This window comes from Echinops telfairi, unplaced genomic scaffold (assembly GCF_000313985.2).
Source record: "Echinops telfairi isolate 266 unplaced genomic scaffold, ASM31398v2 ScPeMD7_2565;HRSCAF=3150, whole genome shotgun sequence".
NCBI classification, from domain to species: Eukaryota; Metazoa; Chordata; class Mammalia; order Afrosoricida; family Tenrecidae; genus Echinops; species Echinops telfairi.
In genome coordinates, this window is record NW_022106463.1 from 7,865,027 (window position 1) to 7,881,845 (window position 16,819).

General features: G+C 53.3%; 2 protein-coding genes across 2 annotated transcripts in view; both read right to left on the minus strand.

Moving 5' to 3' along the window:
- LOC115870856 (protein POLR1D-like) overlaps positions 1-15,572 on the minus strand; it is a 34,634-nt gene extending 19,062 nt beyond the window's left edge. Inside the window, exon 1 of the mRNA XM_045294025.1 lies at positions 15,498-15,572. Coding sequence (XP_045149960.1) covers positions 15,498-15,523 — 26 coding nt within the window. The 5' untranslated portion in view covers positions 15,524-15,572. The remainder of the gene's footprint in view (positions 1-15,497) is intronic.
- On the minus strand, positions 14,057-15,573 carry POLR1D (RNA polymerase I and III subunit D). The gene is made up of 2 exons (XM_004715220.2): positions 15,498-15,573; positions 14,057-14,617 (listed from the first exon to the last, which is right to left on the minus strand). Exons 1-2 carry the CDS (start codon positions 15,521-15,523, stop codon positions 14,242-14,244), a joined length of 402 nt encoding a protein of 133 aa, XP_004715277.1. The 5' UTR covers positions 15,524-15,573; the 3' UTR covers positions 14,057-14,241.
- Positions 15,574-16,819: the final 1,246 nt, after the last annotated feature.

The window sequence follows — 16,819 nt, forward strand, 5'->3', positions numbered from 1 at the left end:
CCGGCAGGCATCAGAAACCCCAGGACTCACGCTTAGGCAAGAACGGAGTAAGCCAGTAGAGCACCTGCTGACATATTGTTAGCTGAGCAATGGATGGATGCGTGAACCTTCACTGGAGACGGTTTCCTTCACGGCCAGCGTCACTCTTGCCTCACACCCTGTTGTTTGCTACCACCAGGCGTGCGCCCCTCATGTGAACAACAGTCGGAGGGCAAATTCCTCTCCGGCTGTCGCACAGGTAAAATGCTGGAGAGTGCAGCAGTTAGCCAGTGAGGAGTAGGCGCAGTTTGCTAGAAGGCAAGAAAGCAAACTCATGCCATCAAGTTGACGCCAACTCATCGCGACCCTCTTTGGCGGGTAGAACGGCCCCTGTGGGTTTCTGAGGCTGCCGCTCTTGATGGGAGTAAAGCCCTGCCTCTCTCCCATGGCATAGCTGCTGGCTTCAATCTGGGGGCTGTGCCGTTAGTAGCCCAACGAATGAGTAGCCGCTGTGCCATCACGGCTCCTTGGAAGGCAGGAAGTGCTGGAGAGGCACACAGAGCAGAAACACAGGACCACAGGCACCGGGGGAGGGGCTACCACTTACAACCAGGTGGAAGAGTCTGAAGAAATCCCACGTTTCCGGAACATTATCTACGTCCCTGGTACTGGACTGCAGGCTCCGGGAGGGCAGGGCCCAAATGGGCCGCATCTCTGTGCCCCTGGTACTTTGCAATAAATGGCATGCATGTCTGAGCATACTTGTCAGGGAAATGCATGTATACACACTGACAAAATAGCATACCTTAGATTAGAATGCTCTGAACTCATCTCACCGGACCCCAAACTGTAATTCTACAATGTTTTGCTCCTTAAAGAGGACAAGATCTTAAGGGCAACAACACACACCGTCCTCCCATATTGTCACTGCAGGAAAAAGCCTTGGCCCCACTTCAAGTGGGAGATCATCTACCTTTAATTTTAGACCAACGCTGACAGCTGCCGCCTCGGAGAAAGGAAAAACACTGAAGGCTCTCAGGGGCGCAGGGCAGACCTAAGTGGAACACGACGAGGTATAAACGCCACGATTGGAGAGAGATAGGGCTTTCTGTTACAGTCTCGAAAACTCACAGGGGCAGCTCTACCCTGTCCTATAGGTTGCTATGAGTCTGTATCAACTCAATGGTCGCGAGTTTTGGTTCTATGGGAGAAGAATCGTGCATTTGCTTGGCGGTGCTGGTGAAGAATATTCAAAGCACCACGGACTGCCGGAAGAACAACCCATCTGTCTCGGGAGAAGCACAACCACAGAGCTCCTTAGAGGCCAGGGCGGCGAGACGTCATCTCATGTACTTTGGACATGTGAGGAGAGTCCAGTCCCTGGAGGACATCTGCTGGGCAACGTAGAGGGGCAGCAGAAAAAGAGGAAGGCCCTTCAGGCGATGGATTGACGTAGAGGCTGCAATAACAGGCCCAACACAGGAACACTTGGGAGATGGCCAAGGACCGGGCGGTGCTTTCCTCTGGCTGTGCACAGGATCCATAACCCCCTCAGCGGCACCTAGCAACAGGTAGAACGCTCCAGGAAGGGGGACAGCCGGTCTCTCTCCCAGTGAACCCTCAGGATAGGCGTGTCCTGCTCACTCAAGAAGTTCATGTCTTCTTCTTGAGTCTGTTGCTAGCTGACTGCTCACATGTCACCCACCTGTCCTTCTCTGCCCTTTTTGCCTCCTATGTAGGGAGTCACCTCCAGACACTGATGATATTTAATCATGCATGCATTCGAGGAATAAATATTAATGACAGCCTACCATATGCCTGGCATGGTTTTTAATGCTGGGACCCAAAGGCAGAGAAATATACGGCACTGGCCTTCTGAGCTTATATTGAGTGGGGTGAGGCAACATGGACAAAAATAGCATGTAACACTCGCTAGCAATAAGACCTATGAGGGGTATTGGAGGTCTGTATGTGGGTGGACACCTTGTGTGTTAGTCAGGGGGGACTAGAGAAACAAATTCATAGGCATTCATACGTGTATAAGAAAGCTTTATATACAAGAGTACATTGAGAAAACACCCCAGCCCAGTCCAGATCAAGTCCGTAAGTCCAATATTAGCCCATATGTCTGATACCAGTCTATAAAGTCCTTTTCAGACTCATGAAACACATGCAATGATGCCGAATGCAGGAAGATCATAGGCCAGTTCTGTGGATCCAGTGGCAGTGGAAGCATCGCAGCACTGGCTGGGTCTCCATGCGGCAACTCCAATCCCAGGGCTCTAGCGTAACTCCATGTGTCTTGTCATCAGGAACACGAAGCAGAGTGTTTGCCCTCCAGTGTGCTATTTATCTCCATGACACCTCCACATGAGGTCATCAAGCTGCAACCTGATTGACAGGCTAGACTCCACCCCTTCACAAGTTGACACCAGATTATGTAACTGCCATACCCCTTTTCAGAGAAAGGGTTTTGCAGGTGGTACCTGTCCTCTCCTCTGCTGAGGGTGGCCTGCACTTGCTGGCATCCTTCGCATGAACAGAACGGGGCAGCAGAGATGGGATGTCACTTCTGGTATCAGCAGACTACGGCTTTGGGAAATCCAGGCACACACAGCTAGGCGCTCAGTGCCGAGGACAGACCCTGGCAGGAGCTTGCATGTGTGCCTTCTGCTCACTGCCACGAGAGGGGTCTTGGCAGTGATCCCCCTCTATGTAGGCCTGACAACTGATCTGGGGACTCTGGGGACGACTCGGCTGAGCCAGTGAGAGACCCTTAGCCAGAGCCATCCTGCCAGGCGACCTTTGGTCCCCTGGTCCCAGAAACTGGGCTGCTTAGAGGGAATGGCTGCCAAGGCTTGGAGCAATTGGTCATGTCGCAGTGGGTAACTCAGGGAGGCACTCTTGTCAATCAATGGCCTTGGAAGGGGACGGGACAAGTGACAGCTCAGAGCAGGAAGAGTTTCAAGGGCAGGCATCACAGCCCAACACAGGAACCATGTGAGCACACCCAGGAAACACGAGGTGGTCAGCATGGCTGGCAGCAAGGAGGCAGATGGGCCAGCTCTTGCAAAGGAGCCTTCAGTGTTCTCTTGGATGGCAGAGATGTCACCGACATGGGAGGCCACTGCTCGAACCCAAACCCACGGCCTCACGTCGAGTGTGACTCGCAGCGAGCCCCGGGGCAGAGTAGAAACCGTGCTGCAGAAACTGTTTCCAAGGCTGTCATGGCTCTAGAACTGAGACTGCCTCACAGAGATACGGAGGACCTGACGAAGCAGACCACGCTGGCAGCCCACGCAACAGGGAAGGGGCTGCAGGCAGGAAGGTGAAGGCACCTGTGGGCCACATCTCCGAGCCAGGATGGAAACGGCCCGACGTCTGAGTCCCTGTCTGTCACCTCACACAGCAGCACTGCCCTGCCTCAGGGAGCTCCCTGAGAAGAGAGCCTTCCCTGGCCCCCTCCCCACAACACACACACACATATCAAAAGGACAAAACCAAACACCAGAACACCCAGCTCCAGGCTGGTCGGGTCTTGTCCCGGGTTGATGCCCCAGACCACGGGACTTACTTGAGTCCTTTCTGGAGGCCGGAAGAGTTTCTGGGGTGTGCCCTGAGCCGGTGGGGCCAAGCTGACACAAGCACCCAGGAAACTTTTCTTCCCACCCACTGCCACCCTCCGAACAATCTCAACTCACATCGGCCTTCCGAGGCTGTCAGCCACAGGGTTTCCAAGGCTGTCAGCCAGCCTCAACTTTCTCCTTCGGAGCGTGTGATGGGTTTGAACTGCTGACTTTATGGTGAGCAACCCAACTCTACCATCAGGGCCCCTGATACATGCTGCCGAACCCACTGTCGTCAATGGATCCCGACTCATAGTGACATGATGCAGGGTTCCCAAGGCTGTCAAACTGTGGGGCTGGAGCGTCCCATTTTGCGGCTAGAGGGGCTAAAACACCCAGTGTTAGTCTGGGTACTATAAAGAAACAAATCCACAGAAACTCATGTGTAAGAGAGAATTTTATATAAAGGCTAAGTGCACATCAAGAAAACATCCCAACCCAGTGCTGCCCAAGTCCACCAGGCCAACACTAACCCATATATCTGACACAAAGTCCTCCTCCATCTCAGAAAACACACACTATAATGCCAACTGCAGGAGGAAAGCCTTATCAGTGAACGATTAAGCATCTCAGCGCTGGCAGGGGTCTCCACACGGCTGCTCCAGCACCCAGGGCTGCATCGGGGTAGGTCCATGTGGCTTCTCCTCGGGGATGTCTTGCAGGAAGTGAGCCTTGCCAGCTGAAGCAGGGAACTGGCTAAGGCAGCTGCACCCTGGTCTGACCATAAGAAAGCAAGAGACCCAAGAACTAGAAAGGCGAGGCTCACCGAGCCATTTATCTCTCTGCCCTTCAATTAATCCCACATGTGTTTACCAGCCAGGTGGGCACAATACATTTTAACTAACTTCACCCGCCTTGCGGTGAGCAGCGTAAAGCATAAACCAACCACTGCACAAAACAAGTGGAATCGGCCAAGGAACGCTGCCAGAAGAAGAAATGCCAGAAGAAATGCCGGACGTCACATCACACCGGGTCCTAACGACCCTGGAGCCCGCCTTGGTTTCCCACCCTCAGTCCAGCCACCCGGCATGCCAGGCAGGACTTGCCTCTTCGTTCTGCGGAACCTGTACTCTGAACCTTGGGAAGACTTCACAAGGCTCCGATGGAATCTCAATCTCTGCTTATCTGTCTTTTGTCACGAGGAACGCTATCCTAAAGGGGGTTTTCCTGAAAGTCAGTGCCCTCCCCAAACTCAAAATGCACTGCCGCTCACCCCACGACAGAGCAGAACTGCTCCTGTGGGTCTCCAAGGCTGTCCATCTTTACGAGAGCAGACAGCCTCATCTTTCTCCTGAGGAGCGGAAGGGGTTCAAACCGCTAACTCTCTGGTTAGCAGCTCAGTAGGTGGTCTAGTCCACCACCAGGGCTTCTTACTTGATGCACGCAAACCAAACCCAACTCACTGCCATCGAGTTAATTCTTACACATAGCAACCCTATAGGACAGGTGGATCTGCCCCTGTGGGTTTCTGAAGCTGTAAGCAGCCTCATTTTAATTCCAAGGCATGGCTGGTGGATTTGAACTACTGACCTTTTGATTAGCAGCCCAATGCCTAACCACTAGGCCACCAGGGCTCCACAGTAAATGCTCTAGCAGAGAGAGAACCTTCCTTCCCAGGGTCTGAGATTCATATCATAGAACTGCCATGGAGCTAAGTGACACAAACATGATAGCGGCTACTAAGACTTCTTTTTTTCATTTGTAAGTTTCTGCTGAGATGGCACTTTTGAGTAAATTACCGAACATCCCTATTTGGTATTATTGTTCTACCCATTTTATAGACGAGGTCCCTCAAACAGCTTGCCCACGGTCACAGGGCTAAAAGGCTTAGCGCCAGGACGAAGACAGAGAGTCTAGCACCTCAATTTCTTTACCTAAGGAAGGTGCCATGGGCGCCCCCCTGGGAGGGGCCTGGTGGTGTAGAGGTGACACATTGGGCAGCTGGCCACAAGGTCAGCTGTTTGGAATCAACACTCCTCTGGAGGAATAAGAGTTGCCATCTCGGAAGCCCACAGGGGCAGTTCTACCATGTCCTGGAGGGCCACTGTGAGTTTGGCGTGTTGGCCTTTACTATAAAGAAGAGCTGCTACGGGCGCGGCTCTGTGGTTTGGGAATTCAGGGTCATGGATTCCTGCAGCATCAGCTAAGAGGCCTCATGACATCGTCAGTGCTTCTGTTCTACCTCCTAGTTTCCTGCAGGGCGGGGGGTCTCAAAGGCATCACAGCTGGAGCAACAGAGGAAGGGCAGTCAGGAGCGGAGCTGGTGGTGTGCGGTGTGTGCCTAACTGCCTGCCTCCATGAACAACTGACTTGCCACGAGACCAGAACCGGCTGGAGTCTGGCTACCGTCACTGAACACGGATACCAAAGAGTTTACAGAAGAAACTCGACCAACCGGAAGAAAATACAGTACAGTATTTTAAATTCTCATGGAAGCCTGACTTTCTGGAGCCATGGAGGCTGGATAAACTCCCTATACAATAGCTTGGAGATCACCTTTAAACCTTAAACCAAAAATACCTCCCCCGGAATCTTCAAACCAGTGTAACCGTTTGACGGAGTCATGAAGGACGCCTGCCTGAGCAGGGCGCTCCCGAGAGCGGTGTCAGGCGGAGACCTGGGAAGAGCAGCTCCAGACACCCGCGGACACTGAGGGGCAGTGAGCTCATGCGGATGCCGGAGGATGAGAACGGCTGGTGACCCCCCGCCCCCCACAATGGACCGTACACACAGAAACATGTTTCCGCCTGCATATTCTCCACACACAATGACTCCCAAAGTGTTTCAACACACACCCGTTTACCTACTGAACCCCCACAAAGTCCCACACACACAACAGAAAACAAACCACTGCCCTTGAGTGGATTCTGGCTCAGAGCCGCCCTGCACGGGGCAGTGCAGACAGGGCTTCTAAGGCTGTGACTCTATGGGAACAGACTGCCACACCTTTCTCCCACGGAGAGGCTAGTGGGTTCGAACCGCTGACCTTTCTGTTGGCAGTTGGGTGTTTTAACAATTGTGCCACCAGGGCCCCTTCAAAATCCTCCACCACGAGTCAACGTTCTTAACTGCAATTATTATTAAGTAAATACATGTACAGATTTAAGGGGTTAATGAGATATATCCTTATGGGAGTGGAAAGCCTCATCTTTCTCCGAGTGGCTGGTGGGTTTGAACTGCTGGTCTCAGGGTTAGTAGCCCAACGGCTCCTTAAGGACAGGTACCATGATTTTAGACAGCAGTAAAAGCCATACACACACAAAGCCGAAATACAAAGTTTACTCCTTTGAAAGGGCGACTCATTTTGCTTTTCTGTGGCTGGATTGTGGCTTATCTGGACTTCTCTTTTACCCCTGGTCTCTCTCTGCTCAGATGCCCAAGCCTCAGAAGGACCCCCACCCAACCCAGTGCCTTTCCCCACCACCCACTGACGTCCCTCTGTGGAATGGCACCACATACTTATGCACGGGCTTCTAGCACTGACTCTGCTGTTAGGACAGTCAACTACGTGTGGGTAACATGTGTCCTGCGGTAGGCCAGCACCTACGATGAGGCCTGGCCCGTGGTCTGCAGCCGGTACTTAGGGAGTGAATACAGCACTCCCCTTGTGCAGGGCACGATGCTGGGTGGGTGGCAGCTGATGGCCCTGGATTCACATCCTTCTACAAGACGCCGACTCTCTGGCACGGTGAGGAGAGAAGGTAAAGGTGGCCGCACCTGCCGAGCCCTATTAGTGAGAACCGTGGGGAAGGGGAAGAGACAGCGACTCCTGCCGTCCTGGATCTGGTTTGAGGAAGCAGTAAGAAAGCAACAGGGTAGAAGGCCAGGGCCAGGTTCGCGGAGACCTATGGACCCTCTATGGACCCTCCTTTCTCTGTTAGCCCCACCCTGCATCCATTCCTTCCTTTTTCAAGCAAAGCTTGGGTGTCGAGCTCAAGAAAACATCCCACGAGCTCTATTTCCATGCTGCCACTCTCTTGAAGCCCGCCCACACATCTCCACTTCTGCTACTCTGGCCTTGTCAGTACCAGCCGAGCCCCTAACTTACTGCTATCTCCCACTGACCCGCATGCTAGTGGGCACAGGCACCCATCCCAGGGCTCCCCTAGCTCAGGTACGCGTCTGAGGGTGCCCTCTCGCACTGGGAGAACACCCGGCCTGGGTTTCACATGCTCCACACTCCGTGCCTGTCTTGCCTGCAAGGAGCCCTGGTAGTGCTGGGCTGCTACCTGAGGCAGCTTTCGGTTCGAATCCACCAGCTTGCTCTGTGAGAGAAAGCAGAGGCTGGCTGCTCTCGTAGACTGACCGCCTGAACAAAGCAGTCTGTTCCGTCCTGGAGGGTCAGCAGGCGTTGGAGCTGACCTGACGGCAGTGGGATTTCGGGTCTTGCTGGCATCTCCAGAGCCTGTGTAGAGACCGGCACAGAGAGGGTGCGAGCTAAGCAGGCAGTGTCTGCCGGCATTTCACGGGTCCTCTCGTGCGTGCACTCAGTCACTGCGGCCTTCACTGTGGGGCTCTTCTCCCCTCTGCCCTCAGAGAACAGGTGCTGCCAAGTGACTGACTCCTGGAGACCCACAGGGAGTCCGAGCAGAGGAGCCCTTCAGATGGGTCTCCGGTTGGCACCACCAGACTCTCACGGTGCCCCTACTCAACACATGGTTGCCGAGTTGCTATAAACAAACCCAACCCAACCAAGAGTTCCTGGAAAATCCCATTATCTTCTAATTCAACTTTTCCACGAACTTTCCCTGAAGACCACACACACACACACACACACACACACACACCTTCGTTGGTTTGGGACATATTTTATTACAGAGAAGGGAATTGAAAAGCCCCTTTCCACACACGACTGGTGCCAGGCTGGTTTAGTCTAAAGTACACAGCGAAAGAAAACCAAGTTTGCTTGCGTTTGAAGACAAAGGCATGGGGTTTAGGTAAGCGTCATGGTTGTTTGGAGACATGGAAATGACAAGCCTCTGAGAAAACCAGGACTGATGACCCTAGAGGAGCAAGTGGAAAGGGTCTTGGGGGCAGGGGTACAGAAGGTTGGGAAACGGATCGTGGTAGCAAATGTATAATTCTGCTGGACCTGCTTGAACCATGGAATGGTTTTATATATGTAGTAAAAAGGTGATTCAAAAATTAATAAAAAAGATGTCTCCAAGCCTAAATTATTCATGCCAAAAGTGGTACTTGTCTAGTGACCTGAAGGTCATCTACAATCTTGGGCAGTGCCGTCCAGTGGGCTCCGACTCACAGCAACCTGCGTGGACAGAAGGACCACCACCTGGCCCTGCGCCGTCCCCACCATCGTGCCTGTTTGCGACCACAGCTGCTGCCACGGTGTCAATCCATCATCCTCAGGACAGGAGTATTCCTCTTTTTCACTTACAATCTCAGTAAAAACACTTTCTATCATTTTAGTAATGTTTCAAAGGGAATGAAAAGCTTCCTAGTTCTTAATAGGAAACGGCCTTTTAAGGCAGAAAGGTACTAAGCGAACCACTATGTCGAGCAGCGGCTCTCAACCTTCCTCATGCCGCGACCCTTTCATACAGTTCCTCACGTGGTGGTGACGCCCCCCAACCATAAAACTGTTTCCGCTGCTACTTCCTGTCACTTTGCTCTTGTGATGAATCGGGTGACCCCTGTGAAAGTTGAGAACTGCTGATGTGGACGGATTCTTCTCTACAGCGACTGGACTTGGCATGAAACCGTGAGGGATGCCAACTCTTGGGGCACTCAGACGGTACGACTATTCTTCGCAATCCATAAAGAAGGGATATGCAGTGCTGTGACAGTGGGACGTGCCGGGCGAGGACCAGAGCCCTGGTGCGGCAGTGGTCAGTGTTCAGCTGCTGCGAGGTTGGTGACTCAAACCCACCCGCCGCTCCTTGGGAGGAAAATGACGGTCACTAGGACTCAAGGGCAGTGGACGGGCAAGTTCTATTTACTAAGAGCCTTTGGTATATCATCACATCTAATAGTTGGCTTTTTAACAGACGGCATATTTCAAAGCCAAAGATTATTTTTGATCTTGAGTCATTAATAGTTCACTTACAGTGAAAACTCATTAGAGAGCAAATCAGAGAAATGCATCAAGTTATTTTGTATCTATCCAAACACGTGAGTGCACACATACAGAGACGCACACCTGCCTCAACTACTAGCTGGAAGGTTGGCTGTTTGAACCCACCCAGAGGCACCTGGTGACACAGTGGATTGCACACTAGGCTGCTAACTGCAGGTCAGTGACTCGAAACCACCACTGGATTCACAGGGGAAAGATGAGGCTTTCTACTCCGGTAAAGATTTAGTCTCAGAAACCTGCAGGGCAGTTCTACCCTGTCCTAGAGGGTCGTTATGAATTGGCATCCACTTAATGGCGGAATCTGGTGGTTTTTTGGAGAGGCATCGGATGACCTGCTTCCCTCTGGAAGAGTTCTACTGTGTGCACACACAGAGTTGATACTCGCACACTACACACATAACACACACTTGCTCTCTGTGATCACACACACGATCAGCTCTCTCCCTCCAGAAGTTAAAATTCCTTCTTCCTTCTAGATCGTCTCCTTGGTTATCCTGCCTGCCCCACCTTGCTGGTCACGAAGGTTGTGGAGCCTAAGGAAGGTGGTCATTTGCTTTCCTAGGCCACCTGAGCACTCCACATTGCCAGTGTCCCTCAGGAGCACTGAAGTCACATGATGCCCGACGGATGCCGAGGGTTCTGTCCCACGAGCACCATGATGAAGGACTACATTTCTAGGGCTCGTAGCACAGGGGGCTACATGTCAGGCTGCTCACCCAAAGGTCAGCAGTTCCAGTCCACCGGTTGCTTCTCAGAACAGGAGGCAGAAGATTTATCAGCTCAGAAACCCTATGGGGCAATTCTACCACCTTATAGGGTTGCTAGGAGTCCTGGTGGCCTGGTGGATACACATTGGCTATGAGTTTGAAACCACCAGCAGCTCCACTCCAAGAGAGCCCGTCTGGGAAACACATAGAGGCAGTTCTGCCCTGTCCTAGAGGAGTGCTGGGATTCTACATCGACTCCATGGCATTGAGTTTGGTTTCTGGCTTTTTTATAGGGTTGCTGAGCTTCAACTGCTTGATGGCAATGGGTTTGGTCTACATGTAATAACCGAAATAGGCCTAAACTCCATGCAGATAACCCTGTTGACTCTCCTCCTCCATTCTGCTGTATTGTGAGTCAGAACCTACTCAGAGGGACCGAACAGCATTCCCAAAGAACTACCCATAGGAAAAAGTTGGGACGACACAGAGGTCTGACTCTCTTCCACTTACCCCTCTCGAGCACCCATAGGTCTTCGGGTGCTAATTCCCTTCAGCTGACACCACTTTTCCAGACTGCCTGACTGCCACCCAGATTACGCTCAGCCAGAACCCTCACCCCGTCTTTACTCCTCGCTCACTCCTGCTCCACCTGAACTTACCTCGGCAGTGTCCCTAGTACGGGAAACCCAAGCTTAACCATGCTTCTGCTCAACACACGTCGATGTTGGCTTTTCTTTCGTAGGCACTACTGGCTGCCCATTGCCCAAGAACTATTCATGGCAACTGACGTTTTTCTGTCTTGACCGATCTCATGAAAGCCATCCCTGCTTCGAAAGCCTCAGCTTCTGCAAGTCTACTCTCTTCTGCTGCCTCACTGGTCGCTCCGCTTCACCCATGCCTACAAGTTCTGAGGTTGTCCTGGGCTTGGTTGTGGGCCCACTTCTCTTTGTGCTGCCAGCTCACGTGGATTTCAACTCTCTTGGTGGCCATCAGTCAGGCTTCACAGACCCGATCGATCTGTCCTATGGTCATGAACTCACATCTGAGGTGACTTGAAAAAGTTCTGGGAAAAGACTGAATTAAAAAAATGATGGAACTTTCCCATGAACTTTTGGGAACCCCTTTCTAATCATGATACTTTCTAATTAGTTACCTGAAGCAGTTCGTGTTCAAAATGAACTCTGGATTCGTCATTGTCTTCACCTTCAACCTGGTTTTCTCCCTTGAAGTTTCCCTGTGTCCGTAATCGGGCCTCAGACCAAGGCAGGGATAATCTTTCTGCTTCCTCACCTTCCAGCTCCTATGCCCGAAGGCAACCAATCGGCTCGGTCAGATACCTCACTCCCACCCACTGCTCTCCCTCACGAGCCTACTGTTAACGGAATCATAACTCTCATCAGTTCTGGTGAGTCTCTCGCTTCGACCCCGGGCACCTTTACAATCCACTCCTACAACCAATGTAATCAATCAGCTACTGATCTTCCTGAACTTAAAATCCAAATTTGACCATGCCAGGCCTCCTCCCATGGAATCCACAGCACAGGTCCTTCACCTTGCCCGCGGTGCCACAGGCACCCAGCTTGCTCAACACCTCTCACTCGCCAGCTCACCCATTTCCTGCTAGGTACCTCGCACCATGCTGTTCTTCCAGGACGCCTTTCCTCCCCTCCCTCCTGCAACAGCTGGTCACTTCTCCCTGTAGCATGTTTTTAAGTCACCTCGCCTCAGGGTTTCCCTGGTTGCCACCCAACGCAGTCCCCGTTTGCCTGATTTCCTTAAAAATTAGTCAATCCAATTGTACGCTTGCTCCATTGCGTAAGACGCGTGTCTGTCTTCTCAGCTCTCACCAAGATCCAGGCAATACCAGTTTACCAGTAACCACCAAGAAGTCCTAAAAATCTCTTTACTGAAAGTGCTGATTGAACCCCTGTGAGGATTCTGGGAATGCATCTCTAGGGCGAGCTAGTAGGTACCTGACTGGCATGCATGCAAGGCTCCATGCCACCCTCACATACGTGGATCCATGTAGTATTTATTAAAGGCCCACTCATTATGAGGCCTGGAGGTGTAGTCGTTACATCTTGGGTTGCTAACTACAAGGTCAGTTGTTCAAAACCACCAGCCATTCTGTGGCAGAAAGATGGGGCTTTCTCCTCCTTTACAGTTAGTCTCGGAGGCCCACAGGGGCAGTTTTACCCCATCCTGTAGGTTTGCTATGAGTCAGCATCAACTCAATGGCAGAGTCTGGTGTTTTTGGTTCCGGTCATCATGCCCAGTGGGATCGCAAGGTAGTAGAACGAAAAGACAGACAAGCCAAGCCCCAGCGGTAGCCTTGCAGATATGAAGAGAAAGCACGGTGTAACGAAAGTACCCCCAAACAAGATTGGGGGGGGGCGGGGGGGACGGACAGGAAGAGTCCATGGTACCAAGTTTGAACTAGAATACGGAGGGGAAGCAATGTTCCAGGAAGGGAGAATGAACACAGAGGCATCACAGCACCAAATCCTGGGTGTATGTGACCCAGGGCTGGGGTGCGCTTGGGATAAATGAAAAGTCAGGTTGGATGGGGCTGGTGGGATAGACAAGTCGAAGAGGTAGACAGGGCACATTTGGGGCAAAATGCTTTAATAGTTCAAGTTTCCTGAAAAAGTCTCCCACAAGGAATTTTTTCTTCCCTTTTCTCTCTCTTGAATGGCGCGTTAGGCATGTAAACATAAACTACTGGGAGACCCAAGAACCCAAATTATTCGGCCAGCTCAGTTGGCGTCTCATATAATCCAAACCGTTTGGCTTAATTAGGTTATTTTTCAATTGTGGTAAATACACAGGTGACATTTTAATGCCCTTCAGTGCGCAACTCAGGGACATTTGGCATGCTAACCAGGCTGTTTGATACCTCCATGATCCATTTCCAAATTCCCCCCATCACTCATACATGGGGCACTCCAAAGTAAATATTTCATTAGCATGCTGAAATTCAAGCAGCAAAATGCTGTCTATCCTACCAGGGCCGCCACCACAGAGATGGAGCCTGACATCACCCCAAACTCTTCTGGGAAAGTGGAACCAATACATTCTTCCAAAGGGCTCTCCCGCTATGCGCAGAGCAGCCGCCAATGATGCAACCATCTCATCAACCCCTTATGGAGATTTTTAAAAGAAACACCAGGCAAGGACTTCTGCCTTCCCCTTTGTGCCCTTTAACTTTTTAAAATTTCTAATCAATGTTAGTCTGGGGCTATGTTCTATTGGATCTCCTTCCTCCCCTATATCATAGCCATGGACATCTAACCCTTTATGTACTATCATTCAAGGCCTTAAGGGGCCCTGGTGGTGTAGTGAGCTATGCACTGGGCTACTATCCACAGGTTCAAGCTCACCACCTGCTCCTTGGGAGAAAGATGAGGCTATCCATTTCGTACAAGTCAAAAGTTTCCGAAACCCAAAGGGCAAGTTCCACCCTGCCCGGTATGGTTGCTACGAGTCAAAATTCACTCGATAGCCATGAGTTTGGTTTGTTGTCCAAGGCCTGCTGTCCTTCCAGTTTCCTCACATTCAAGCCCGCTTCAATTATAAGGGGGGAAAAAATCACCCACAGCCATCCTTGCGTAGCCTTTGGTTGCAAAGAACAAGAAACCACTCAAACCGGCTTCAATAAAGGAGGGCATTTATTGGCAGAATGTGACAAGGATGTGTGCAGGGAACCCTGCGGCCGCCATGGGTCAGCAGCTAGAAGCACGCTTTCTTAAGACTATAGCATGTGCCCCTCCAACAGTCCTACCTCACGGAATGTTCTAGAACAGCCTCCACACACCTTGAAAAGGGGGGTGGGACGCTAGAATGCCGATTCACTTTGGCTCGCTCTCTGTTCCTTATAGTCCTTTATGCTGGCCTCGAACTTGTCCAGCACGTGCTGGCACACACTCATGAGCTCGCTGAGGCCTCTCTGGAAGGGCTCCACGGCTGGAAGACCCCCTCGAGTTTGGATGCGCAGGTTGATCTTGCTCTCGGAAGGGTGGGTCGTCGTGTAGCCACAAAAGTCCACTTCGGGGTTCTTCATGATCATGTACCGGAGAGAGTTCCCCAGGGTATGGTCCTCTTCGTGCAATACAAAGGTCACACAATGCCTATCTGATCCCGCTGCCTGGACCATTTCCAGGGCAGTCTTCCGCTCACCTTCCGCCATGGAGGTCTTCAATCCATGCATTTTTCTACACACACATTTTTATAAACATGAGATCATGTGGAATAGTTTCATAATTAGCTCCCCCCCCCTTTCACGGACTAGATATCCCCATTCCAACACATCATTCCTCAAATCTTTTCTTCTTGAATCGAACCAATCCCTCCCATAGCATTCTACCTCCACCATCATCTAATATTTATCTAAGCACCCTGCCCTGTTTCTCCCAAATTCCCCAGATCATCCACACGCCCCGAGGCGAGTCTCCCGCACAGCGCTAAACGTTTCTCCAAGATTGTTTGGGTTACGTGTGACACGAGAAAGAGGCAGGATTAGAATAGGGAGAGGGCCCTGCTCGGAGGATGAAGCAGGAGTTGAAAGGGTTAAATGGGGGTGGGGTGTGGACTGTAAACGGCAGGTTTGAGGCTACGGAGGATGGAGGCGAGGGCTCAGGTGCGGCTTCCATTTGCAAAACGCCCGGAAACCAGGCGACTAGAAGGTATTAGGGCGAGCGTAGAAGAAAGAGGGAGGTCAGCGCTTTGGGCGGCCTTCAAAACGCCGGACTGGATCGGTCTGAACACCGGTTGCCACCCACTCCGGGGGTCAGCGGGAGGGTGCGGATGTGTCCCCGCTGGTGCCGTTTGCTCGTGGGCAGGTGAGCAGCTCTGGGACTCCCCTCCTTCGATCTACCTGTGAGTCTACGTAGGGGTCAAATCAAGCCATCCATGGCCGTCTCGCCCACCCCCATCCGCCAGGCGCCCACCTCCACCCCCGGGTCTGCCTCCCTCGAGCCCAGGCCCACCCTCTAGGCCCGGCGCCGAGGCCTCGGCCCAGGCCGGCCGCGCGCTTCCTGCCGGCCACCGGCCCCCCCGGTCCCCCGCCCGCCCGCCCGCCCGTGCGGCCGTTACCTCTCCAGCTCCTGGTCCTCTTCCATCGCGGCGGTGGGCTCCGGGATCCTCAGAAAGGGCCGGCGGCGCGCATCTCGCGGAACGTGCGGGCGCAGCAGGAAGGAGCAAGGAGAGACGCAAGGAGCGCCGGCGGAAGGAGGGAGGAGGAGCCGCTTCGGCGCGGCACGGCCCGGCCGCTGGGCGGGGCCTGGACGCTCCGCCCACTGGCCACGCCCCGGCGCGCGAGGGGCGGTGGCGCGAGCCCCGCCCCCTTCACCTGGCGCGCCCGCAGAACGGGAGGGGCGGGGAGAGGTGGGGTCCCGCAATGGCCTTGCCCTGCGCCGAGACTGCCCTGTGTCCGGCCCCCCGCCCCAGGCACCGCCTAGTCCCAGGTGAGGGCACAGCGGGCGAGGCCTTACTTGCCGCCCCCTAAGAAAGGTGATTGATTACCTTTCTTTTTAGGCCTCGTTACTTCTTGCTGCTAAACCCTTGGTGGGGGGTGAGGGGGGCGGCAGTCTGGTTCCCCTTGCTGGAACTCCCCGCCTCCTCAACCCTCAGGTGGCTTTTTGTGGGACTCTAGCCGCACTCAGCGGACATTGGGGTCCGCAAGACACTTTTTTCAGAAAGTGGGTGGGCGGGGGGTATGGATTAATGTGCGAAGACGCATTTTCCAACCAAATGCAATGGTTTCAGACAATCTCCTCGTCGAGGGCCTGGCGGTTTTGCGCAGCGCCCCAGTTGGGACACGCGTTTGCTCCTTATATCTTAGGGGATCGGTGAGAGTTTCCAAGAAAACTGAGGTTCCCCCATCCTTCCTTTTCTAGGATCTTTCTAGACTGCGTCCACGCGCGCCTAGAGCTCCTTCCGCCTCACCTGCGGAACCTCCCTTTCACCTTTGTTCCCAGGTGTCCCCGCCCCCGCCCCCGCCTGGGCGTCGTTGCACCACCCAAATCACGGTCCGCCGTCTTCCTCCTTCTTGCGACCTCCCTCCGTTCGCACTGGTGTTCATCGGGCCAAGAACTCATTCTCCCCCCCACCGCCTCCTGCCCTCTGCCCCTACCCCTCCCAGCACACCTGCCAGTCTTTGCTCCTGAGCCACCTGTTCCCCCTGTCCCCCTTGGGGTCCACCCCTCCAGGTCCCCAGCCCGCCCCCAGCCGCTCCGGGGTCCTCGCGGCGCTCGGCGGCCCCGCCCGCGCTCTCGGAGACCCTTCTGGAGCGCGTCCGCTGCAGGGAAATCAGGCGAGCGGCAGGGACAACCCAGACGGGGTGGGGGAGGGCCGGCGGCAACCGGGCTCACTCTAACCCGTGAGTGACGGCCCGGCCGGTCCCGCCCCCGGCGCCA

What these genes read in the sequence shown, in the direction of transcription:
- POLR1D (XM_004715220.2), bottom strand. Translation starts at nt 15,523, where the DNA reads ATGGAAGAGGACCAGGAGCTGGAGAG. An exon ending in GAGGACCAGGAGCTGGAGAG is followed by an intron (nt 14,618 to 15,497) that starts GTAACGGCCGCA and finishes ATGTGTGTGTAG; the next exon opens with AAAAATGCATGGATTGAAGA.